Source organism: Fusarium redolens, assembly GCF_020744475.1.
Source record: "Fusarium redolens strain MPI-CAGE-AT-0023 chromosome Unknown BKA55scaffold_44, whole genome shotgun sequence".
Lineage (NCBI taxonomy): Eukaryota > Fungi > Ascomycota > Sordariomycetes > Hypocreales > Nectriaceae > Fusarium > Fusarium redolens.
The window spans coordinates 57,563-82,835 of record NW_025763707.1 but is presented as its reverse complement, the minus strand read 5'-3'; the positions used below and the strand labels follow the sequence as shown (position 1 = coordinate 82,835).

The 25,273-nt window shown below is 47.8% G+C and overlaps 11 protein-coding genes across 11 annotated transcripts; 5 read left to right on the top strand and 6 right to left on the bottom strand.

Annotated features, from left to right (window-relative positions):
• Positions 1–359: 359 nt before the first annotated feature.
• Positions 360–1,906, bottom strand: BKA55DRAFT_587490 (FAD dependent oxidoreductase). Its single transcript, XM_046194667.1, has one exon. It carries the CDS (start codon positions 1,732–1,734, stop codon positions 445–447), a length of 1,290 nt encoding a protein of 429 aa, XP_046040783.1. The 5' UTR covers positions 1,735–1,906; the 3' UTR covers positions 360–444.
• Positions 1,907–3,303: 1,397 nt separating this feature from the next.
• BKA55DRAFT_587489 (uncharacterized protein) lies at positions 3,304–3,795 on the top strand. Its single transcript, XM_046194666.1, has one exon. It carries the CDS (start codon positions 3,327–3,329, stop codon positions 3,570–3,572), a length of 246 nt encoding a protein of 81 aa, XP_046040782.1. The 5' UTR covers positions 3,304–3,326; the 3' UTR covers positions 3,573–3,795.
• Positions 3,304–5,507, bottom strand: BKA55DRAFT_723185 (transmembrane amino acid transporter protein-domain-containing protein; the record flags this gene model as incomplete). Its single annotated transcript, XM_046201044.1, has 5 exons — positions 3,304–4,003; positions 4,068–4,459; positions 4,521–4,709; positions 4,777–4,996; positions 5,487–5,507. 5 exons carry the CDS (start codon positions 5,505–5,507, stop codon positions 3,581–3,583), a joined length of 1,245 nt encoding a protein of 414 aa, XP_046040781.1. The 3' UTR covers positions 3,304–3,580.
• A 1,113-nt stretch (positions 5,508–6,620) lies between these two features.
• On the bottom strand, positions 6,621–7,823 carry BKA55DRAFT_587486 (uncharacterized protein). The gene has a single exon (XM_046194665.1). It carries the CDS (start codon positions 7,713–7,715, stop codon positions 6,672–6,674), a length of 1,044 nt encoding a protein of 347 aa, XP_046040780.1. The 5' UTR covers positions 7,716–7,823; the 3' UTR covers positions 6,621–6,671.
• Positions 7,824–8,045: 222 nt separating this feature from the next.
• BKA55DRAFT_587484 (amidase signature domain-containing protein) lies at positions 8,046–10,651 on the top strand (the record flags this gene model as incomplete). Its single annotated transcript, XM_046194664.1, has 1 exon — positions 8,046–10,651. A coding segment is annotated over exon 1 (2,078 nt), but the record flags the coding sequence as incomplete, so codon positions are not given.
• A 479-nt stretch (positions 10,652–11,130) lies between these two features.
• BKA55DRAFT_587482 (fungal-specific transcription factor domain-containing protein) lies at positions 11,131–13,848 on the bottom strand. Its single transcript, XM_046194663.1, has 6 exons — positions 13,126–13,848; positions 12,763–13,067; positions 12,635–12,712; positions 11,996–12,570; positions 11,764–11,946; positions 11,131–11,706 (listed from the first exon to the last, which is right to left on the bottom strand). The coding sequence occupies exons 1-6, from the start codon at positions 13,538–13,540 to the stop codon at positions 11,313–11,315; spliced, it is 1,950 nt and encodes a 649-aa protein (XP_046040778.1). The 5' UTR covers positions 13,541–13,848; the 3' UTR covers positions 11,131–11,312.
• A 323-nt stretch (positions 13,849–14,171) lies between these two features.
• Positions 14,172–15,173, bottom strand: BKA55DRAFT_547392 (acyl-CoA thioesterase II; the record flags this gene model as incomplete). Its single annotated transcript, XM_046191018.1, has 1 exon — positions 14,172–15,173. The coding sequence occupies one exon, from the start codon at positions 15,171–15,173 to the stop codon at positions 14,172–14,174; it is 1,002 nt and encodes a 333-aa protein (XP_046040777.1).
• Positions 15,174–16,229: 1,056 nt separating this feature from the next.
• BKA55DRAFT_723166 (ClpP/crotonase-like domain-containing protein) lies at positions 16,230–18,761 on the top strand (the record flags this gene model as incomplete). Its single annotated transcript, XM_046201043.1, has 5 exons — positions 16,230–16,655; positions 16,708–17,189; positions 17,766–17,932; positions 17,993–18,607; positions 18,747–18,761. Exons 1-5 carry the CDS (start codon positions 16,327–16,329, stop codon positions 18,759–18,761), a joined length of 1,608 nt encoding a protein of 535 aa, XP_046040776.1. The 5' UTR covers positions 16,230–16,326.
• A 729-nt stretch (positions 18,762–19,490) lies between these two features.
• Positions 19,491–20,477, top strand: BKA55DRAFT_587475 (SGNH hydrolase-type esterase domain-containing protein). Its single transcript, XM_046194662.1, has one exon. The coding sequence runs from the start codon at positions 19,585–19,587 to the stop codon at positions 20,392–20,394; it is 810 nt and encodes a 269-aa protein (XP_046040775.1). The 5' UTR covers positions 19,491–19,584; the 3' UTR covers positions 20,395–20,477.
• A 319-nt stretch (positions 20,478–20,796) lies between these two features.
• Positions 20,797–21,951, bottom strand: BKA55DRAFT_531168 (glycoside hydrolase superfamily; the record flags this gene model as incomplete). The annotated part of the gene is made up of 1 exon (XM_046189209.1): positions 20,797–21,951. One exon carries the CDS (start codon positions 21,949–21,951, stop codon positions 20,797–20,799), a length of 1,155 nt encoding a protein of 384 aa, XP_046040774.1.
• An 872-nt stretch (positions 21,952–22,823) lies between these two features.
• On the top strand, positions 22,824–25,164 carry BKA55DRAFT_668940 (general substrate transporter). Its single transcript, XM_046197926.1, has 5 exons — positions 22,824–22,888; positions 22,944–23,352; positions 23,406–23,813; positions 23,863–24,408; positions 24,455–25,164. Exons 2-5 carry the CDS (start codon positions 23,163–23,165, stop codon positions 24,940–24,942), a joined length of 1,632 nt encoding a protein of 543 aa, XP_046040773.1. The 5' UTR covers positions 22,824–22,888; positions 22,944–23,162; the 3' UTR covers positions 24,943–25,164.
• The last annotated feature ends 109 nt before the right edge of the window (positions 25,165–25,273 follow it).

The following is a 25,273-nucleotide window of genomic DNA, read 5'->3' as shown; positions in this document are numbered from 1 at the left end:
TTTAAAGGGCTTAACGGCCAAGACGAGTACTTGCCTTAACATTAAACTGTAGTATAGTTTATAGTTAAGGATTTATTAATTAAATGAAAAGTATAACGCTTACTTGTCTGCAACGCTTGTTTATTATGTATATTATAAAGTTTAACTTTATCAGCGCTAGAAATTTGCAGATAAAGCTAACAGTTATATATACTCTCTACAAGTGCATTTTAATACATTGTCTAAGCCTGATAATTGTATGAGATTAGTGAAAACACTGATTAGAAACCCGCTCTCCTGAGCACCGATATCGCGGCGTGCAATGAGAAACCAAGCTCTGCGAGCACTTCTAGATCCTTCGGAACTCTTAAACATAATGGCAAGATAAAGCGAAAGTCAATTTAAGCCTAACTGTTATGAGTTTAAGACATACAAGCTATCTTATACAAGTCGGCATTTATCTGATTATAGCTTGCTTGTAGTCGGCTGTGGGAACCCGAACTTGGAGAGGTCATCAGTCGCCTTCCCTTCCAATGCTAGCTCAGCAGTCACACGACCAATTGCCGGTGCGAACTTAAAAGCATGAGCATTGCCGAGAGCAACAATAATGTCTTTGTGCTTCTCCATTGGGCTGATAATGAACTGACGGTCAGGGGTGATAGTGTATTGACAGGTAACCGTCCGCAGCTCCTCACCATGGTCTGGAATAAGACCATTAACAAAGGTCGTTAGCTCCTTACGCAGCCTCTCCGAAGGAACCCAGGTACGCTCTTCAGGCGTGATATCATTCCTACCCGCGTCCTGACCTGCCTTGAGCGTTGGCTCGCCATACAAGGGAAATCCATAAAACCACTTCTCACTTGAATCCGCCCCGCCCCAAATCCATACTGGGAACTTATCACTCTCGAAGCGAGCCTCATGCTCAGGCTTGGGCTTATAGTACGTAACCTGCTCCTGCATAACGGTAATAGGTAGCTCAACGCCAAGGGGCTTAAGAAGCTTGTTGGTCCAGGCGTCGGCAGCGATAATAACCTTTTTCGCGTGGAAATCACCCTGGGATGTCTTGACAAGGACACCACCGCTGGCTTGTGGTACCACGGCATCCACGCGGGTATTGTCCTTGAGAATAGCCCCACTACCACGAGCTAGATACTGAATAGTTGTGACTGATTTGGCAGCATGGGCGATGCCTGTGTCTGGGGTGTAGATGGTATCAACGCTGTCGGGGACGTTGAAACCGGGCCATCGGCGATTTGCTTCGGCGGCATCCACAAGCTCGTAAGGGATTCCATTGGCATCCAAGCTGTTTGCGAAGGTGTGAGAACCATTAGGTCCCTCCTTGGGAAGAAAAACGACACCACCAGTGATGGTGAGCATCTTCAGACCAGAACGTCTCTCAATCTCAGCCCAGTCCTTGTATGCTGAGCGGGCGAGAGCCACAAATTCGGGGGCTCCGTAGGAAGTTCTGACAATGCGTGATGTGTCGTGGGATGCACCTCTTACATGGCCAAGCTCATACTGCTCAAAGCCAATGACTTTGGCGCCTTTGATGGCTGCTTGGTATGCTGCTGAGCTTCCCAGGGCGCCGAGGCCTACAACGGCAACGTCAAACCTTTGAACTGACATAGTATGACGAGTTTGCTTTGTCGAAGGACGAGAATTTCCGGGAGACAGAAGCGGATTGGAAGAGAATAGAGATGATGAGTTTGCATTTGAAGCAGCATGAACGAGCTTGGATTTATACGCAAGTGGCATAAACCTGCTAACCACTATCTCATGCCATGTATGGAGAGGTACTTGCAGCGCTTGTTCCACCAGATGGAGAACTATTGGCCTGCGTGATCGGCAACGCGACTTCGGCAATTGCTTCCGGGGAAAGCGCAGGGACTGTAACGGAAGACGTTACCGAGATCCCCATATGACTTTCATCTCGTTTAGAAACAGAAGGTAACCCCGCAGTACAGAGTGTAGTATGTCCAATGGCTGTTCTTGTTTGGGCCTAGCGATTGGCCCCGCTTTGCCTAACCTATTGGAACTTTGGTGTCACTAAATTTACGTTAGGCACAGGAGGTCGGCTGGTCTTGTCATTGCTAAACTCTTCTAGACCCTACCCAAGTAAAACAGTTATGCCTGCCTCGATATACTGTCAAGGGCTACATGACACGTTCCTGCTCTTTGCGTCAGACTTTTCTCTCAAAATGGAGCTAACTAACTAGAAGAGCAAGTTAATGACACCGTTCAGACTCAGGAAATTCCTCCACTTCAAAAAGAGGTTGCAAAACCTGACAATGCGATGATGGAACTAACCTGTCTCCACTATGAAACCAACAAAAGCTTTACGTAATGGATATGCTTTCGCTGTAGTTCGATGGCAACATACAGAGTCAACCGTAACTCCTCCTTCGTCCCAGACCGTATTGCTACCGTTCCTGTCGGTCCAACCAAATGCTTCGTCTGTCTACGGAACTTGACCTCCATCACCACGGCCGTATCTATACGGTCTTAGAGTGATCGGATTTCCTTGCGCCATCTGAACGCTGGCTAAAATATGTACTACATTCCAGCTACGTCTAGTAGCCTGTTCAGTCAGCCATCCGCGCACAAGTTGCTTGAATTCCATAATCGGACAGATGCTTCTGCTTGGAAGACATATGAAGCAGCTTCCAATGAGTCTTACAACTTCGCCATTCGTGCTCTACGCTAGTACGTAGCATTATCTGGGGAGAAATTTGAAGTAATCCCCACATGCTGCTTGATTTTCATCTCCATAGAAACGCAATGAGAACACCCTGAAACATCTAGAGTCCGCTCTCTTACTAATAGGAGTGGTCTAGCGACTGGATTGCCTGCATATCAACAGTCACACTTGAATCTTTCCATTCAAAAAATATTATACTATTGGTCTGTGTATTGATATCGGGGCCGCAAGTCATTTCCAGCCGGTGAATAACAAGACAAAGGAAAATTAAATGCGGTCCCTCGCATTTTCAATCACTTGTTTAACAAGTGAAAACTACGTGTATGATGCTCAAACAACGTAATTTTGTCTCATCTATGGCTATGGGCTTAGTGGACAACTGCCATCTTAGTCTCCGTTCATTTTGAGCCCTGGGCATATGGCACTGTATGCATAGAATGCGCTTAAAAACCTCACAGCAATGTGTCTATTCGGCAGAGGGTGAGCCGCATTGGGCATTGTGTTTGACGGATGGCACTTGCGAAAGCAAGGGCTTGAGTCTTTCTTCAGATTTACGAAGGAATTTAGAATCAATCATATCATGACACACCAACAATGCCACAGCCGCTGGCAAGACAATACACAGCTGTGCGTGTTACTCTCGCCGCAAATGCTCATAAAGACTTCGGTATGGAAGGCAACAATGGTTGCAATGATGCACCTAAGGGGAGTGCTCTCTCGAAATTTTGGAGTTATCCTCGCGCATACCAGCATCATCCTCCCCAGTGGCGCAATGCTGGTCAGGGAGGTTAGGGCTTGCGTTTCCGTAACACCCACCATCGAGCTCCAAGCAGGTGAAATAGAGTTTGTTAATTTTGATACGTCGTCAGATGTTCCGTCTTGTCCTTGTCTATGAAAGGCTGTTCATGAAGAGTTCGAGTTGTCGGCGCATGACCAAGCTGACGATCCACCGGACTCCTTGTTAATCTGGATAATACCCGCGATAGACCTATATGTACCCGCGATCATCAGAAATATTCCTGATATAATAACAAAGATACTCCAACAAACCATCAAGCACCACTTAAGGGTTGGTGCGTGTCGACCAGCAGACCAGTTATCATATAGCCACATGCAGCCCATCGGCTGAAATGACATCAGCGTGGCGAGCAATGCACCGATAAGAGATACTAGACCATTGAAAATCGGGATACCGCTGGCGACGAGGTATGCGACCACGGTAACACTAAACGTGGAACCGAGCCAAGTACCCCAGTGGATTAGAGAGTTGGATGTGAGATGCTTTGACCCACGAAGAATACAAACGAAGAGATACTTGCTAGGAAACTGGCTATCGATTAGCATATGGAATATAAGGCATGATAATATCGATTCACAAGGAGACACTTACGTGTATGACAACGATGGTGCTGATGATCAGGCCTGGCAGAGCGATACCATAAGCAAGCCTCTTAACTAGCACGCCCGCAGATCCAAGAGCAGGAGAGGCAACAAAAGAACCGCAATAATAGTATACTACGGTTCCAACTGATATGTATGTTGCCGTTACGATAGACTGACAAATAAGCAGGGCCCGAGTATAATACCTTGGGTCACGCATTTCCGCGGCAATTGGAAAGAAGCCTGGGGTACCAGCAAATGCAAAGACAATAGATGATACGGCTGAAATAGCTTTCGTGAACGAAGGTCTTCCAAGTAGTTTGAAATCAGACTCCCAAGGGCCAGTTTGAGGTGCAGAAGAAGGACGGTCTTGAATCCCTACGGCAATAGTGACCATAAGAACTATCAATATTAGGTCAGGATCAGATGTGGCTTATTTCGTGTGAGCTAGCTAGTCACTCACCTGCGATAAATACAGATACAAGACCAGTCCACGCGACCCATGTCATGCCGAGTGTGCGAATACTGGCCAGGCCAAATGACGCTATGGCGGCAACGACGACGAAAACAGCAGTGCATGCATTGTGGAGTGACACTGCGTTGAGTCCGATAGAAGTGCTCAGCATGCCAGAGCCCGAGCAAAATACCCAGTCTGTTTAAAACTTAGTTACAATCCTTTCATGAGGAGGCTGTTGCTGAGAGAACACTATGTCACTGACAGATGCAGATACCGGCACCAAAAACCTCGCGGCCGATTCGTCCAAACATTAACCCACCCGCATCGTCGATGCCGTATACGTTGCGATGTTTTAGCTTAAATTGACCGATGACATAATTAGACCATGTAGTGATCGCTGAAATAGCACAAATGCATATTATGCCGGGAATGATACCGAGCGTGTTATGAACCCCAGGAATTGAGAGGACACCGAGGCCATTCTATTATGCAAACCTGGAAGGCCACCGGGTCCTATGGCCCAATCTTTGGTGTGTAAGGCGAGAGGATTTGTGAGTGGTGCTCTTGCCTTGTTCTTTGCATCACTACTCATGTCCAGTGCAGATGTAGTCGGCTGCTGGGAAGCACGACTATAGCCCGAAGAATGAATCTCCTCATCTGATGTAACATGCGAACCACGGAGCACCAGGATGCCGAATGTGACTTACCATCTTGGGAGGTTAATAAATGGCAGTTTAGACCAATAAGCGGTTCAGCTATATGAATCTTGTGTTCAAGTGCTTCCACCTTGTCGAGAAGGTAGTCGATGTACCTATTGAGAAAGGCGTGAGAAGCTCAGGCTAGAACGTGATCGACAAACTGGATAGCCGAATTCCTTACCTCTTCGTTACTGGTACCTTTTCTGTTTTATCATTCACATTGCACTCCAAACCCTTCCTTTTACATGGTTCGCAAGGTCGGTATTCGGAGCACTTTACCTTCCGGGCGAGACATCTCTTGCAACTATAATGGTGAACGACGGGTTAGGAACTATAACCGAAGGAAATCGTGATTACTCACGCTTTGTGATTACGCCGTCTACCCTCTTGGCTACGTTGTTTTGAAGATACAGCTGGCATTATAGAGCAATATGCCAGAAGCTTTGGAACGAAGCGACTCCGATGAATGAAGGACAAAGGAGATTCCTCGACACGAGGGATGGGTTTTCTTGGATCCGCGGACAGCTACCTATTCCAACGATCACACAATTTGTGCTTTTCTCGCTCGCGTATATGGTGCGCGAGCCGATTAGCGTACTGCATAGCTAAGAGTAGCATGCTCTAGATACCTCCCAAAATCATCCTCAACGGAGACAAGGGCCACTCAGTCTAGACCCCAGGTAGTGCCTCTACCTAAGGCGCATACTAGCAAAGTTTGGAAAAAAGCTAGACCAGTAGGTTCGTTGGATGTATAGAGGCTGACTCCACGACCAAAGCCTGGAGCAGGTAATCTAGCCTCGGCTAGAAGCTCAGGATGATCCATACCCTACAAAGTACGTCCAGCGGATATCGGAGCCGATGACTTGTCTCAAATTGGTATGTGATAGGCCAGGACTTCGTATCGGATATCCTAGCCGTAGTCAAAATTTCTGTTGACTAATGTGTTTCGAGATGCGGGGTTCGGCATGGGGGTTGGACCGCCACAGGGCACTTTCGATATACGCTTAGGACACAGCGTATGTAGACTACCTATCGTATGCACACAGCCCATGGTAGACCCTCGACCGAACATACTCCTGGAGCACGGTTATGTAATACCTAGACTCGAGGCGCGCAGCAATACGTTCCATTCATTGGGAGCCCGGCGTCAGCTATGGGTTTGCGTTAGGGTTAGAGTTATCCTCTTTCATCCTTTCTGTCCACTTAACTTGATAGCACTTTGTGACCTAATGAACACCTCAACTGCCTATCTACTTATCGGTTCCTAACTTACCATCCGCCATAACGAGATTAATCAAACTACATCGATTTAACCTGCAACATCTCTGTTAAATAACTAAAGCTATCAGGCTTTATATCTACGTTACTTTCTAACATCTCATCACTGAAGAGGTTACTCAGTAACTGAGTTATAACGACATTTGATGTATCTAGAATAATTCTCGGTAGGTTCTGTAGATCAAGTAAGAGCGGGGACCTGTTGAGTCGCACAATGGATTCCTCCCCCTATATGTGGTAACGCGTTGATATAAACCTGCACTACTTTTCGATCAGGAAACAGTCTTTCGAACAATCGAAAAGCTTGAAGGTCTCTGTCCTCGTCACCAAATCGAGGAATTATGACCCCTCCGTTGACAGCCAAGAAGTTGACATAGGAAGCTACACAATTCTCTCCTTTAGAAATGTTTTCCAGCTTGTCCAAATCAGGCTCAAGGCAATCATGCAACACTAATTTGTTGCCTAGGGCGTCAGTAGCTCTAGACAACCTCGTCTTGGCGTCCGTATACGCGGCCGTATATTTTCCGGAACCGTGGGGCGATGGCTTGCTCAAAAGAACAATTCCAGGACGGATAAATCGAGCGAGGGCGTCGATGTGGCAGTCCGTCGTCTCCTTACCAGCCTCACCGGCGAGCCAAAGAAACTTATGAACCCCCAACAGACGAGATAACTCACTCTCAATCTGCCCTCTGGTCTTGCCGGGGTTCCTATTATCATTGATAATAGCACTTTCAGCAGCCATAAAGGTGCCCTCACCGTCGACTTCCATTGCACCGCCCTCGGCAATAATATCCGCACGCAAATTAAAGCCACCAGTAATATACTCGGTCGCTATTTTAGCGATAAATTCGTCTCCAGATGGTGAACGTTTTGCTCCCCAGTAGTTGAAATTAAAATCGACCCCATGAATCGATCTTCCGCTTCGAGATTTGACAAAAATAGGGCCAAAGTCTCGAATCCACAGATGGCTCGTTTGCTCAATACACAGGACGGTAACATTCTGGTTCACTCTGGATTTGACGCTTCCTAGTGTTTCAGAGCTCGATAAGAGTATGACAGGCTCGAATTCTGCAATAGCATTTGCAATGCTGATTATTTCGTCTTGTGCATTTTCAAGCAAACTGCCAGTATTATCAGATGTGGTGTTGGGGTAAGCCATAAGAAGGCTCTGGTGCGGAGCTGTGTCGGCTGGCAGGTACCAAGTCTCATCGGTTGGAGAAGCCATATTTTGAGTGAAGTAGGGACCAGGGTTGTCAAGAAGAAAGCATGCGCATCTCAAAACCAGGGGTTGCAGTTGACTCCGACAATTGAGACCTAGATCGCTATTTATGCCTTCTGACAAGGGAGCCATTGACTAAGCCACTGGAGCGACGATCGAACAGGAAGCTCAGCAGGGCACTTGGACTCTCCGCTTAATGGTCTGGTGACTTACACCTGGATCCTGGCTAAGGAACCAGTCCACAGTCAGACCGCAGGCCGACTAATCAGAGGAAGGGGATTCCCAGCCTTTGCCTCAAGTGGGGTACGCCCTTTCGAATGTCTTTACGTTCCCTCACTCAACCCACATAATGATGGGCGTAGTTACCGACCGTACAACATCTCTCAAGTTACACCCGATTGAGGAGCGTTTCACAAGACCAATTGATGATATGCTCCTCGTGTGTACAGATCTATTGGTATCATTACTAGGTGAGTCTGAGCATGGAGTCAACAGCACTTGGACCAATTGATTCTAGTAGTAGTGCTGCAGTAGGAACCTTTCCCAAAACCCCGAGGTAACCTAACAATACTTGAAACCCACTTAGCGTGGTGATTGTGACCTGACCCAGGAAGCTTCCCCGCCAAAGAACACAGAATGGAGAATCTGGGCTGCGCCACGACTATAAAAGACTGACGTTGAGGTCTTGCACACCCACTTTGACGTGACTCCTCAGATTTTCTGATTAACCACCTCTAACCACATCGAACATCGCCCTCTAGTATATGACCAAAGCTCGACACCAGGCACGTTACTTATCATCTTTACAAGTGACCTCCGACCTCCCACAATATGACAACTCTAAATATTGTGGAAGCCACTATTGACGACCTCCAAGCTGCACTATCGCAAGGTGCCTTGACAAGCGTTGACCTTGTAGCTCTCTACTTGCGACGTATCTCCCGTTATGATCGCACCCTCAACTCAACTCCAATATTGAATAGTTATGTCTTTGAGGAAGCTGCCGCATCCGACGACTATCGAGCTTCTGGCAAGCCGATACGCAAGCTAGAAGGCATTCCTTATACTGTCAAAGATAGTTTCAAAGTCAAAGGCATGACCGTGGCTTGTGGCTCTCCAGCCTTTAAGGATCTTGTCGCTACGGATGATGCGTTTACTGTAGGCGCAATTCGGAACCAGGGAGGCATTTTGATCGGGAAAACCAATATGCCACCAATGGCATGTGGCGGAATGCAGCGAGGCATCTACGGCCGGGCTGAGAGTCCATACAACAGCATCTATCTAGCCGCAGCTTTCGCATCTGGCTCATCAAATGGCTCCGCTGTATCAACGACAGCTTCTTTAGCAGCGTTTGGTTTGGGTGAAGAGACAGTGTCTTCGGGACGCTCGCCTGCTTCTAACAACGGCCTGGTCGCTTACACTCCATCTCGAGGTTTGATATCAATTCGGGGCAACTGGCCACTCTACCCAACTTGTGATGTTGTAGTACCGCATACGCGTACTATGAAGGACATGCTTGCACTTCTTCAAGTGCTTGTTTTACAGGATCCACTCACTAAAGGGGATTTCTGGCGCGACCAACCCTTTGTGGAGTTGCCCAAGTCGTCGCTGTCGGCGGACAAGATTCAGGAGATAGGCAATCATACCACGCTTCAAGGTCTGCGGTTCGCTGTCCCGGCTATGTATATCGGTGGTCCCGTTCCCCAAGGTGCCACTCCAGTTACGGTCAACCCAAGAGTGATCCAAGTCTGGGAGGAAGCCAGAAGACAGCTCGAAAACCTAGGGGCGGAAATCGTTGTTGTTCGCGATTTTCCAGTTGTTACAGCTTATGAGAACCCTGATTTATCACCACAAGGCACAGTTCAACTGCCCACGTCTTGGCATCAGACCGAAAGAGGTCCGATGGTCGCCCATGGTTGGGACCAGTTTCTACGTAACAATGCCGATCCCAATCACCCCAGTCTGACAGGCGTAGAAGGAACGAATATCTTCCCAATGTCTATGCGAACACCCGTCGAACTTGAACATCTCCCGATGAGAACAGCTATTAAATGGAGCCAGCTTACAAGCTACCTGGAAGATACTACAATGTATGAAGTTGAAGATCTGAAAGATGCCGTTCTGGCGCTTGAAGATTTACGCCGAAAACTTATGGACGACTACTTGGCAGATGTTAATTGCGACGGCTTTGTGTTCCCTGCGGCTGGCGATGTCGGCGCTGCTGATGCTGATGTTAACCCCTCTAGTGCTTTGCACGCGTGGAAGAACGGGGTTTACTACAGCAATGGCAATGGAGCCTTACGGCACTTGGGAATACCTACAGCGACAATCCCAATGGGCATGGTCGCGGATAAACAGATGCCTGTCGGCCTCACATTTGCCGGCCGGGCATATGACGACGAAAGGCTCCTTGCATGGGCAAATGCATTCGAGATCAGGACAAATTCAAGAACACCACCACCATTGACGCCCTCGCTGCAAACAGACACGATCATTCTGAGGCATATTAACAGTAATACTAGGCCAAGCCGGCCGTTGATCAGGGTTGATGAATGTCGTGTCTACCCGCTCGACAACCCTGACATATTAGGCGTCAGTGTTGAGGGCGCTCTAATAGTGGAAGCGAATCATGCGCACAAAATGATGGAGCCAGAACCAGTCATTGACATAATAGTCAATGGTGAAGATATATCGGCTGATCAGATATGTATTGCGGATGCAGTTGAGTGTATGGATCACGATGTAGAGATTCATTTCAAGGCACGCACCACGACGCTCAAACTAGGGATCCGAGACAGGAGAGAGCAGACAATGGAAGCTGTTGCGAGTGACAAAAACATGGTAGTAATCATTGCGCGATCAGCGCCCGGTGGATATCCTGCTGGCTGCCTTAAGCTAGTTAGCAATGATTAAGATAGGACTTGAATAGCAACATGCAGCACATCCATCGAAGGTTCATGACTTACCGCAAACAGCGCCTGTCATCCAGCTTCATGAGGTTGGTATGAAATTGGCGTTGTGTCTTTGTTTTCCCGTTAGCGAGAAGAGCGACCGCATTATGCTCGATTATAATGCGCCAGGCATATCGGGGGAGGATGAGAGAAGAAGTTCTTACATATCTCCAGCTAATCCTAGTAGGAAATTGACTGGGATGAGACTCCTCGAGCCCCGGCCTCATCTATATGTAAACAATAATGTCTGCGGGGAGATTACAGGTATATAAGTGCCCTCCATGCCTCAGTTGGTTAAACAAGGAACATGAGGTCCAGTGACGATCAAAGTACCCACTCGACTAACCCTAAGACAACGCTTTTTTTTCCGAGACTGACTTCTCAACTCTCAGGATGTCCATCTCAGATGGGGACCTGTGTATTAAACAACGCCTTTTGGCATGCCAAAATTGTGATCATCGCTAGTTTAGCCCAAAGCAGGGAATCTGTAGCGACATAGTAGATTCATATGTGAAATTAAGTCCTCTGAGCTAATAATATCAGCACCTACTTCTTTACGTAGTATTTTCTTAACACAGGTACTTTCTTCCAAGTTAACGACAAAGTTACTATCACCAAGTGCAATTAGGGCCACTAGAACTATAACCTTCGCCTAGAATGAACTTTCCGAACACTCCTCGGGTATGAGATTTGCAAATGGCATCCAAAGGGCAGAAAATAAGCCTACCGGTGCGAATTCATGGCCCGCAGACGCAGAGTCATCAAGCCATTGCAAAGTCTCAATCCCTTGAGCTTCTGTTGAACTGGTACCTGCATCTGCAGGGTCTCGCGAAACCACTTCATCTTCTCCAAGCGACTTCTCAACCATGATCCTGGCGCGGTCGAATAGCTTATACGCTGCGTCTGCCGAGACGTAAGACTTTCGCATCTCATCCAGAGCCAGCAAGCACAGCGCCAAGTTGTGCTTTGCCAGTTTGCCTGACGACGACTTGGATGATGCCATTTCTAGCAGATGGACTTGGATTGGTGGGCCAATGGTGAGCACGCTAGGTAAACACAGTTAATTGGAGGCTTCCTGCAGTTTTATGTCTTTGAGAACGTACGCAATCGTTTGGGAAAATTTGATCAGATCTTCTGCCATCATACAATTGATGGCATGAGTTGCGTGAGCGGCTGCAGTCCGAAGCTTGCTATTCACAAATGTTTTCCAATAGTCTTGCTCATTATCTGGAACTCCGTCCGGTGTTTCGTGGAGAAATGGCCTGTAAAGAGCTATGATAGCTGCCCTGCGACAACTGTTTAGCCAATGACAATCTATGACCCTCAAGAACGTACTGAGTGTGAAGTCGACATTGATATAAATGAGAAGCTAGCACTGGACTCTGGTCATTGTTCCCATCATGAATCCAGTTGGCTCGAATCTCATTTTCGTCTCTTTCAATGATGGCTCTGGAAGGCCTTGCTCCCTTGATGGTATAGTTAGTTGACAGTATTCTCCCCATGATGCGTGTCACCCCAATCAACTTTAGCCATATCCCAAGGAGGGCACCGAGCTGCTCGGGTATGTAGTGTTGGTACTCTGGCGAACAGCTGGGGCTCGTATCGTATAATCCTGGCATCGGAGTTGAGCAATGATCCAGAGATATCCGCATTGGTCGACCTTGGCCCATTGACAGCCATACCTCGCGGTAGTAAATACACCACCAGATACGGCGCCACAAAGGCCGAATGCCGTTTCGTGCGGGAGATGTCAGCATGTGAAGACCGATAGTGTGAGACAGGCTAATAGCGATGCCGTTCCAGTGCCAAGGGCCCAAGCGATCTTCAGCGTCGGCGTAGAAGTGTCCCATGAGAAATACGGACTGGATCAACGTAACTTTGTTTTTCTCATAATCTGCATCATACAGTGTCTATATGACTTGTCAGCTAAGTCGAGTGTATCAGGGATGAGGAGAGAATTGAGGTTCAGTGTACCTTTGCTCTCTGGAAGGCTTTTCGTTTGAAAGCAAGTGGATCGAAAAATTCTGCGTAAAACAGACTATCTTCAACAAACTGACCAGTCAGTATGTGCATGTCTACCACAGGAGTAACGGAGGACTTACAGTTGCAGCGCACATGAAGACTGCCCAGAGAAGTAGCAAACTGAGTTGACCTTTACTATACGCATCAAAAAAGTCCTGAGGATCCAAGACCGGCTCAAAAGAATGAGCATGATGGAAATACGCTTTGATAAGAGCTTCTTTTAGTGGGTGGGGGGGCAAAGAAAAGCAGCCTTTCCACCGAAGATACTCAATTTCCTCTGGTTGGAGGGACTCTAACGAAGGCATAGCCACAAAAGAATGATTGCTGTCAGTTAATCTTTGGGGCTTGCAAATATCTATTACGAAAGCCGGTCCTCTTCTGTCACCTAGAAGTTGTCAGCATTGGGAGCTGTCGGGCTTTATAGATGGCCTGTGTATGTGTACCTGGGTAGAAAGGCACTCGATTGCCATCACTCTCATGCTCTTCAAGAGTCTCGGCCCATGCTGATGTGGCATTTGCAATCGGGGGTGACTCAACTGCATTGGGGTGCTCGGTCTGTCTTGGTCCATCGACTTGTGCGTCGACTGCTACAGCTGCTTCGCTCTCATCGGTGTTGTGTCCAACAAAAATGGTGTCTCGGCTAGAAGTAGCAGGTGAAGCATTGTGGACCTGCTGGGAGTGACCCGGGGATAAATGGCCGTGCCTATCAGTCATCGAGCCCCGACGAGATGGTTCACAGTCTTTCGCTAGACCAGAAGTATCCCAGTGGGGGCTCTCGCTCTGTGAAGTGCCGAGTTGTGTTGTTGGAGGAGTTTGTCCCAAGGACATCGGATTGTCTTGCGTTCCTGGATCAGACATGGCAGGCAGGATATCCGTGTTCCTATACTAATCAGCTATCTATACCGTCTAATCTGGAAATGTAGTAATCTTGCCGTCGCCGCTTGCGGCTCTTCATCTCGCAGGTAATGTTGTCCACCGCGCAGTTGGCACATGGGGGACCAGACAATGTGACAGTGCACCTGACCTTGCGAGTATTGCAGGCTTTGCAAGCTATATGTGCCCGCTTGTAGGGTCTGTCATTACTCGGCGGCATCGTGCTTATCACTTTTCATCCAGACTTTCCGAAGGTGAATAACATTGGAGACTCGAAGGGCGCTAAAAGATTGAACCGCGGTAGTTAACTTAATAAGCGAAAGGTGAGGTTTAGCAGATATTTCTATAAACAGCATAATATCTTAACAAGGCGACGACAGGGCCAATGAAAAAAGAAGTACCAACGAATTCACAACTATACCTCGTTGAGTATGGCATTGCTTATACTATACCTAGGACTGAAGTTGCATAGTAAGAGCTGGAACGGCTAAAGCAGATCTTTGCAAAAGAGCAGGTGGAAGAATTTATATTATTTGAAAGCTCTCGGGCCATTGACGTACTACCCCGTCAAACCGATCGTGAGCACAGTAATAACTTTATGCCAACTCCTCTGAGATTATAGTCGTGCCGGTACATCTCCCTTCGGTCTCAAAATAGACTGCTGGGTCATGCTTGCAATTAACGTTCCGTGCTGATCCCAAACCCGTGACTCGGAAAATGTCCTCCCGTTTGCGCCACAAAGAGTTCTCAGCTCCCGAAGATGCCAGTCTTCAAGCTTCATGTCCACTGTAAACAATCTCAAAGCGAAATCCAAGCTGGAGCACGCAGCTGCATCATCCAAGAACATTTTGTTGTGTGCCAACGGCAAGAAAGAAAGAAAACCATCCATCATGAAGATAAAGGCTGCGTACTGGTCGTTTGGGCTGGGCAACTGCTGGCGGGAACGAAACCAGTCTGCAGACGTCTTTTGGGGTAGATCAAGGTCATCTTGATCCGAAAACCTGTGCTTGGCGACCCCACTGAGATTATGGGCCGCAATGCCCTCAGGAGCCTGGCGGAACTCAAAAAAGCGATGCATAAGGCCGAAAAGTGATTTATAGAGCGTCAAAGATTCTTCGGATAATTCACGATTATGTACCATTTTTTCACCGGCCTCGAAAGGACTGAGGCATTTGTCGGGTAGGGAGTATTCTTTTCCTGGGAGAGCAGAATATGTCAGAAGAGAACTTTCTGCTGCTTTCTGGAAGTCGGCGAGAATGATCATGCATAATCGTGTTGTGCCATCTTTCTGTTCCTGCTTGACTTCCACTTGCCTGGTTGCAAATGTCTTTGTGTCACGAAGGCGGCGAACAACACACTGCAGCTGGAAGGCGGTTGATACAGGAGCTAGAAAGCTTCCAGTGACTGAGTATAACGCAAACTGCGGGGAAACAGTTTCGCAGGCAGATCGGAGACCAACACCCAATGCGCAGCCACCGTAGGCAAGGTCGGCCATGTTGCCCATGCGGGCTGGACGATAGCGCGACTGGAATTGATCGGAGCCATTGGCCACCACAGAGATCTGATCGTAGATCGTGGGCGCATAGTCATATGCCGATTCGTTGGACGACGTGGACATGATGGTGGGCCAGGATGATATGCGAAGGATTTAAAGGAGGCAAGATAAGTGAAACAAGAAAATGCAAAGCGGGACATGGGCTCTTATCACCCCAGATGATAAAGCAAACTAGTTTATTGCCTCGGCAGATATAGTTCTCATGATGCCGCTTCGGCGGACCAAGGTCCATCTTTGTCTATGTCGTGAGTAGCTGAGCTCCATCTATTTACGTTGCCAATGCATTGCATTTAATTTGATGATAGGAAGAAATTTTAAGATTGATAAACTCATTCAACATCTCGGCGAGATAGATCAAGGCTACACATGTAAAAAATAAAAATAAACAATAGTAAACATCAATCGATTTTTTTTACTAGTTGGTATAGTTATTTGATTGTCAAATTCGAATTACTCTCGCGGGGCCAAATCTTCTGCCACCTTCAGGCGATGAATTCTCGACTAGCGACTGGATCCTGAAATAGGCTCACCGACCTGACGAATGGGCCCGTTTATGGTGGAACCCCCGAAGTTAAAATCCCAGGAGAGGGTGTTTCGAGCATTGCTGATGGATAAGCGCGTGACTTTCCGAGATAGGCCATCATTAGGTGTTGATACAAGAGTTGAGATCGGGTTTCCACCTTGGGATGCAATAGATAAGCCCGACGCAACCGCACGAGTCGAAGATACAGCCTTCGCTAGCATATTGATACTCCGTGAGGGTTCGATGTGTATGCGAACATGCTTAATAACTCCCATTTAGCAGCTGCCAGTGGCTTTACAAGCTACAAAGACATAAACACTTGATGATGTCAAGAACAAACGATATAACCGAGGTCGGCCATCGAAATGCGAACATTGCTCGTGACTTGGGCCATCTTGATGTTTCGGCTGGAATAGTGTAAAGCAGTTTGCCTATCAAGGACTGATTGGTGGGTTTTGTTTATGTCACAACAGGCATAGAATTCTCCTCGGCGAAGGGTCCCATCTCACCTCGGCACATTGTGGGGCGCAACAGTCATTCCTCGGACAAGTCTAGCATGCGACCTCTAAGCCATGTATATCATAGCAGTGACGAGACCTGAAGTGTTGTAGGAATTGATTTCCACAGCAACAATATTGTAAAGACCAACACAAATCAAGTAAACTCCCTATCAAAGCCTTGACTATTATCAACATGTCAGCAACTATTGAAGTCCCAGCTTCCTATTCATCACTGTCCTTCAAGGACATTACCGTCTCGCATGTGCCAGCAGACTCGCCTACCGCTACTAAGGTTCTGATTTTAGCCTTTAACCGTCCAGATAAGCATAATGCTGTTACCGAGAACCTGCTTACTGAGCTTGAGACGGCCTATCGAATTATTGATCAAGACGAGCGAGTTCGGGCTGTTGTTCTGACTGGCACAGGGAAGGCTTTCTGCGCGGGAGCAGATCTCCAGATCGGCTTTTCTGGGCTGATGGCTCATAAAGCGAGCGAAGAGTCCATTGCCAGATATAGAGACCAGTCTGTGCTCGCTTGACAATTGGACTACACGTACGCTGACACAATCTTATAGGGGAGGGCAAGTCGCTCTAGCAATTGCCAACTGCACCAAACCCACCATTGTCGCCATGAACGGCCCGGCAGCAGGCTTCGGGCTCACCATTACCTTCCCCGCCACCATCCGCGTGGCCTGGTCTGGAGCAAAAGTCGCTCTACCTTTTGCCCGTCTGGGTCTGAGCCTCGAGTCTTGTAGTGCCTATTTTCTTCCGCGCTTGGTCGGTCTAGCTAAGGCGATGCATATTGTCACTACTGGTGATACCTACGTTGCCTCCGACCCACTCGTCAGTCCTTTATTCTCGAAGCTCCTTCCGACTCCTCAAGAAACTGTGGCGTACGCCGTGGAGCTTGCGTCCAACATTGGAGAGAATACCTCCCTTACCAGTACTAAGTTTATGAGGGACATGCTGTTGTATAATTCCGACACTCCAGAAGAAATGCATAAGTTGGACTCGAAGGTCTTCATCTCTCTTGTTGGGTCCCAGGACAATGTGGCAGGTATTAAAGGTATCACGAAGAAACAACATCCAGACTTCAGTGGGACTTTTCATCGAGAGTCTGTGCCTTTTTGGCCTTGGTGGGATGCGAACAAGAAGGGCCATTCAAGTGCAAAGCTTTGAGTCTATTGCGAAACTACGCGAGGCGACACATAGCTCCTGTCCTGTCACATAACTATACTTTGTCAGGCAAATGATGGTGACTGCTTCGTCATACCGATAGTTAAAATTCCCAGTCGTTACTTCTGCACTCAATTGATATTATCCTGACACTTCCTAAAATGGACTAATGCCACCGTTTCTCAGTGCCGCTATCTCGATGCTCCATCATTGTAGAAGCCTAGATGGTAAATGACGGTATCAAGACCTCTGACCTCGGCACTATGTGGGTCTCGAGCAAACTCCTGCTCTGCGGCCCCCGTCATATCAAGCTCGGTCCGAACATCCCTCAACAAAATACTCAACGGATGTTGCAGAGTTTTTCTCCTCTGTGGAGTTCCAAGTCTAGCTGGTCTTGATAAAGAGGGCTTGCGTCGACACAAATGCCTAACATTGTGTAGTATTAACGACTTGCCAGCATCTTGCATCTGTGACTGCACGCCATCACTCTTCGTGAACATGGCCGATACTATGTCAAATATGTCAAGCTTTGTCTGGTCATCAATGGCGTCGTTTCTCAGTTGGAGAACGCTGGCGTACGTATTCATGTTGACGAATCTCAAGTCTTTACATTTCATGTGGTTTGTAAGCTACCCCAGGACCTACAACACCTATGGTTCTTTCATTTGCTCACATTTCCAATAGGCACGTTTCCTTCGTGCTTTCGTCCGCCGACTTACCGACTCTGCTCCTGAGAAACATCTTTCTCCTCGATGCATTTTTCTCCCTGCAATCAGCGCCACGCGATCCCCAGCATTAGAATGCGATTATAATCTCCACAAGTCAAACTCGACATATTTCACAGATATGGACATGTCTCGTGGCAACTTCAGTCTCGTTCTCTTCGGCAGGGCTTTTAATCCATTGCCAGGGCCAACGCACTTCACTATGATTTTGGGCGGCACAACGTGTACGTGGCGCAAGGAGATCAAGCCATATGCCCGATACGAGCTGTGGACCCGGGTTCTCTCGTGGGATGAGAAATGGTTATACGTGGTAACTCATTTCGTCAAGTCTGGTGTTTTCCACCCGACCGAGTTTGTGATGCAACCTTATAAGAAGTCGAAGACAGCCAAGGGACAGGAGAAAGAGGATGTTGATACGCTCAAATCGGTTTATGCGTCTTCCGTGGCTCGCTACGTCTTTAAGAACAACAGACGCACCATACCACCAGAGGAAGCGCTCCGGAAAAGCAACCTGCTTCCTAACGATGAGGCTAGCTTGGCAGATATTGAGAAGAAAAGGGCGAGCAGTCTTGCAGTTGGAAGGCTCGAGGCAGGCTGGGACGCAGTTCACAATTGCCTTCAGCCCACAGGAGCTGCTTTAGGGTGGTATCACAGCGCATATTAGAGAAACTAGATATTGTCTACCATCAAAATTAATGAAATTGGCTATCCAGGTCTTCCATTCGTAGTGATTCTCGAAGATGTAGGTGGGTAGTTGCGCTGCTGCGCTTTTCTCGAAAAGAGCAATGGTTACAATATTGACATGTCTCTCAATTACCTAGTCCAGGCCATATATACAGAAGACGCTCGGCCTAGTAAGCAATGCCCTCAGCGACTATAATAGAGTCCGTTTACTGTTAGATTAGCGGCTGAGAAAGGGCTCCACTTTCCTTATCATATCGCTACGTCGTGGCCAAACAAAGTCTATTACCCCTCTTCTTCATCACCGACTATCCCAACGGGCCTCGAAAAATTATTCACCACTGGTTTGCCAGCGCTTAGAGCCACAGATATAATGGGAAGTTCTATCGCAATACAATTACCCTCTTCATCAATATCGGGTTCGACGAAGACAATCCAGTTGTCAGTATAGCAAAGCTGAACATCCTGCCAATAGGGTTTGGGAACAGTGAATTTCGCAGGAAGGTCGACCGTCGTGGGCGGACTACGTGGGCTTGCAGAAAGAGAAATCTGGTCGCATACAAAGACACTACTGAGAACGATCTCTGTAGCTAAGAAGCTAGTTTAAACCTTCATACTAATACTGCGTAGTTAGCACCGCGCCAGTTCTAAAAACAATCCTCAGGGGGTGTAATCCCGTGCCTAAATAGGAAATATAGACCCGATACGAATTTGGAAAGGGTCCATCCATTTCCCCATTACTAATGCGGCTAATAAACCTGCACTATGCTTTACCTCATATGTGGACAGAGAGCAACGGAGTTATTTTGATGTTACATCTGACCACGCCGTGCAAATATCTTCATCCCATCTACATCTCAGATTACTCCAATGAGTGTCCAAATGTACCAATCGCACTCAGAAGTCGCCGCCCAAGTGGCATCTCTTCCTCCGCCACCACAGCTACTCCTCTTTGGAGACTCTATCACACAGGGTGCCTCCTCACTACAGAGTGAGCTGGCGAGACGGTATGTGCGCCGGCTCGATGTACTGAACCGCGGTTTTGGTGGGTACAATACCAAGTCAGCTTTGACTCTCCTACCGTCGTTCTTCCCAGCAGTGGCCCCCTCGAGAACTGTTCCTCGTGTTGCTGCTATAACGGTACATTTTGGCGCCAACGACTCCTGTAGCGCCAGCGAGCCTCAACATTGCGACCTCGAAACGTTCAAATCAAACATCAGACGTGTTTTAGACTGGGAGGGCGTTAGGCTCCATAGGACCAAAGTCCTTCTTGTGACGCCCTCTCCCGTGGAAGAGTATCGTCTGCCACATGACGGAAAAGGCAGGGCAGAGAGAGTGGCCATGTACGCTCAAGCAATTCGGGACATTGGGAAGAAAGAGAATGTGCCTGTCGTTGACCTCTGGACTGCTATGATGCGTACCACTGGTTGGAAAGATGACGGAGTTGATGCCATATTGCCTGGGTCTTCAAGTATATCCCCCAGCATGGAACTTGGGCGACTTTTCTACGATGGTCTTCACTTGAACCAGGAAGGCTATGATATCTACACGCGGGAACTTATACGTGTTTTAGAAGCGGAAATTCCAGAATGTCAGATACAGGGGACCAACGAGTGGTATCCTGAATGGATTAGGTTTCATCCACCTACAGAAACGAGAGAAGAGCCAAACGGCTTCTGAGTTGGTTGAAGGAGGCTGAGAGACTGAGGTTCAGGTACCATGCGACTTTTCATTGTATCCCTTACAGAAAGCTCGAGTAAACAACGATCAATAGATCAATAATACTCATCTGTCAACAAATATAGCAAAGTGAAAGGCTGCACAGTTGAGGTAGCACAGTAATGGTGTTTTTCTTTTGAACACCACAATATAAGGGCGTTATACACTATGTCCAAGGATGCAGTAGTAAGTAAAAATGTGTATAGAAGCTATTTGTTCCGAATCAAAATAGATACATCGCATCTGGTGTCATGAGTCCAAGTCCACAGGTAGTGTTATCTGCTTTACTCATCGCTGCCAAGGAGCCGTTGGGGATGGCAATAATGTCGATGCTACAAAGAAAGAAATCACCTAGAGAACAGGCTAGTTTGAATGGCGGGAGGGGGTTCTGCGACGGCCAGTAGTTGAGACAGCCTTTGTGCTTATAGCCTGAGCATGATCAATCACCACGTCCTGGTACTCTTGCGTGCCATAGAAAATCGCATAGTCGTCGTAAGGATTCGCGCCACTGGGAAGATTCGTCCCAAATTGCCAAAAACTATCGTACGCAATGTCGCTGTCCATGATGGTTTGTTGCCACTGCTGCAGTACAGCCGTGCGGTTCGAGGTTGTGCTCTCAACACCGTATTCTTCCAGAACGATAGGTTTGCCGTACTTGAGTGCCAGCGCTGCATGGTCACGAATCCATTGGTTGCCCCAAGGGTACGTGTAGCCCCAGCCGATAGGGTACATATGCACTGTGCCGTAGTCAAGTGTGGAGATTTTCAGGTTGGCTTCGAAATCAATACCCTCGGAGCAAGAGTACGCATAACCAAGACTGGTATCGCTCGAACAGAGCCAGCCTTCATCGCCCAACGACACACGATGTTTTGGGTCCAGAGATTTGATGAAACCGGATATCTCTGTGGCCCAGTCAGTAATCACACTGCTATCGCAGTTCTGACACCGAGGCTCGTTGCAGAGCTGCCACGAGAAGATAGCTGGGGAGTCCTTGTATCGATTGACGATGAAAGTGACATAGTCCTTGTAGGCTTGCTGGGCTTCTGTGTGCGTCCAGAAGGTCTCGTGGGTGCATCCAAAGTAAGCACAGTAGGTGTTAATGCCGCCCAGGTCATCCCAATTATTCAACATGGGTAGTACCAGCTGAATGCCGTGCTTCTCTGCGGCAGCAACGGCGGCGTCGAGGCGCGCAATTCCGTTGGCTCCAGTGTTGATACTAATGGTCTTCTTGGTGGTATCGAGGAACTGAAAGTAGACAGGCTGATCAGTGCCACTGTTGGTGTTGCCGAATGCCCAGACACGTGTGACTTTCAACCCACTGTCAGCGATTTGGGACATGGCTTGCTCGACATCGTCGTCTGAAGTGAGGTGGCTCATCCACCAGGTGTTGGTGCCAGCGAAGTATTGATTCTTCCCATCAATGTTGAAAACTGGTGCTCCTGCTGTCTGTCTTGGCCGGCCCTTGCCGGCCGACGCCGCTGCAAGGGCAAACAGACTGAGTGAAGCGAATACTCTCATGTCTGTCGTAGATGTAGGATGCGTCTACACAAAAGCTGTAATTGGTAGGATGAACGATTTGACTTGCATGGAGCTGTGGCAAGCCGTCTACTGTAACATATGTATCTATTTATACGTCAGTCCTACAGGACAATGCTGGCTGCTAGTGTCGTCGTGTAGAACAAGGAACTGATGCAGCCCCCGGAGTCGATTTCTCTTAAACGCGTCCCCGAGGTCCGAACCAGAAGTGGTAAAATTTCTGCGTATCATCTCGGGTGTAATTGAAAGGATTGAGTCGATCCCTGGGACCCGTTGGTCTTTCTAATCCAATTGGATTCCCTGACAAAGGCGCTGTTATGGATAGATTGGAAGGGGACGCTAAGCTTGAGTAGTCTGAAATGCCAATATCTTATAATATAGGTCTAATAACCAGGCACTGCATATTACCTTGGTATTATTTTAATTAATATAAAATAAAATCTTCTTATTATTTTATATGCTTCCTTTACTATTTTTATTATTTCTATAGTTATCTTAAATAATACATATATTTTATACAGTATTAGACTTTTCACGGTTACTTGTGTATTGAGTCTCTTTTGCTTCGAGCTCATTACATGGTTTATCCCTGCTGGTCTGGCTCCCCGCATTCGATCATTCGATGTTGTGTGCTTTAGTCGATCATCCCCGCGCGGGGAAGTAGAGTGCCGCTCTTGTAGTTTTCGTACCCTGACTCAACTAACTCCTTCAGGCTCGGGTAGACTCGTTCCGACCTCATTTAGGCTCGGTTCCCGCCCCAGCCTCTAACCAAGTCAGTTCGGCATGGTTGTGCCGAGCAGTAGTAATAGGTGTAAATTGCGCTATCTGTCGTGCTGAGCAAAAGACCATCCTGGACCGCAAGAGGCATAGCTGTAGGTGGATGACAGTTCCCCCGTCCCAACTCACCTAACTCATTCAGGTACGGTTAGACTTGTTCCGCCCCCGCATCTATCATTAACCAACTCATGACTCAGTTAGGGTTATCGTTCCCCGCATCTAACCAGCTTAGTTCGGCATGGTTATGCCGCGCAATAGACCAACCTGAATCACAAGAGGCATAGCTGTAGCAATTGCTCACTGGTGGCAATTGCCGGTCACGCATACTTAAGTTGTTGTGATCCACAGCATAATACCCTTATCAATAGAGATCATTCTTCTCCACGGTATTCCTCATCAGCGAATTTGATACCAAAATGCACAAGGAAGACGACAAAGTCCAGACCGTGGAGAGTGTTCCTGACTCGTTAGCTGCTGATCTGGCGACATCGAAGACAGCAAAAGTCCAGAATGTTGCCTATAGTGATGCCATCGCGAAGGATAACCTCTCTCCACGGGCACCGTCGATCCTCAAACTCTATGCAATCATTGCTCTTGTCACGCTAAGTAAGCAAGCCCACAACAACACACCCTACACGTATTGACCTGACCGTCCATAGATAATTGTGGCAATGGCTTTGATGGAACCATCATGTCGTCCATTAATGCTATGGATCCCTTCCATAAGTTCTTTGGCACTGAAATGCAAGGTGCTTCTATTGGAGCTGTCTTTGCGCTTTATAGCGTCGGAAATATCCTTGGCTGCCTTGTTGCCGCTCCCGCTGCCGATTTCTTCGGGCGAAAATTCGGCATGGCCACCGGGTCAATCTTTGTCATCATTGGTACTGTGATCCAAGCAGCGGCCCAGAATGTTGGAACATTCATGGCGGGGAGACTATTCCTCGGTTTTGGCTGCACCATCGCAGTAACTGCATCTCCCATCTATCTAGTTGAGGTAGCCTACCCTTCTTGGCGCGGAACTTTGGCTGGTCTATACAATGTAGGCGGCTGGTATATTGGATCACTTAGTAAGTGTCGACTGAAAGATTTCCTGTCCTGGAACTGACATCTTGCTAGCCTCCACATGGACCGCCTATGGAACGGGTCGACTAACATCGAATTGGTCCTGGAGGATCCCTATCATGATCCAGGTCGTCCCGGCGGCTATCATCCTGTGCGGCGTATGGTTTATCCCAGAAAGTCCCAGATGGCTCATGAGTCACGGTAAAGAAGAGCAGGCCCGAGCTGTGCTGATTAAGTATCATGGAGATGGCAATCCTGACTCGGCTGTCGTCAAACTGGAGCTCGACGAGATGCGTGCATCCATCGAATACCAAGCAGAAATCGAAGCCAGCCAAAAATGGTGGGATTATCGTATGCTCTTCGACAACAGGGAGAACTTGCACCGCTTTTACTTACTCTTCCTGGTCGCGATTTTCTCCCAGTTTATCGGTGGTTCGGTCATCACCTACTACATGCCCGTCATTCTAGAGAATGTTGGCATCACCAGCTCTTCTCAGCAGCTTCTGCTCAACGGGGTCAATGTCATTTTCGGGTTCTTCAGCGGCGTTGCAGGCTCATTTGCCGTTGAGAAGTTTGGACGCAGACGTCTCTTTCTTTGGGGTAAGTTAAGATCTATCCCACATGCGATCATGGCTGACATTCCCAGGCACATTCTTGACAGGCCTTGCCTATATTCCCATCAACGTCATCGCGGCCAAAGCTCACGGCCATGTTGATACATCAACCGGTTACGCCTTTATTGCGATGATCTTTTTGTATGGTATCTTCTGGTCTTTCTGCTGGACGCCTCTGCAGTCTTTGTACCCAAGCGAAGTGCTACGCAATGACATTCGAGCCAAGGGTATGGCCGCCTCTGGTTTCTTCAGTGGCGTTTCGGGCTTCATCAACACTTATGCCACACCGGTCGCCCTTCAGAAGATCGGTTGGAAGACGTACACCATTTTCCTCATTCTGCATTTTGTGGAATGGGGAATGATGTATTTTGCTCTCGTCGAGACAAAGGGCCGGTCTCTAGAAGAAATCGACGAGATTTTCAAGAGCCCTAACCCGGTCAAAACGTCCAAGCAGAAGCACGAAGTCTACATCAAGGACGGCGCAGGTGTCACTGCCGACTTGGGCACAAAGGAGGCCTGAATGAAGAGGGGAGAGGAAAGATTGAAACAATACGCCATAATCTCTCCCTCACAGATATTATGACATGCGTTGAACAGCCTGTTTAGTTACATTGGATTCCATATATCCACTACGGGGTACGATTTCAATCTCAAGCCATCTTGTATCTACACTTATGAACTCATTCAAGTAATCTTCAAATATGCCTGCATCTCAATGGCTGCTGCTAATGAGCCTAACTACACAAAGACCCGAACTGTAGCCCATAAATAATATTGCAACTGTAAGCTTTTTCGTTCTCCAGGGTACCTTGTCTGTGATCACTGGGATGGGTCAATGAAGAACAAGCGTT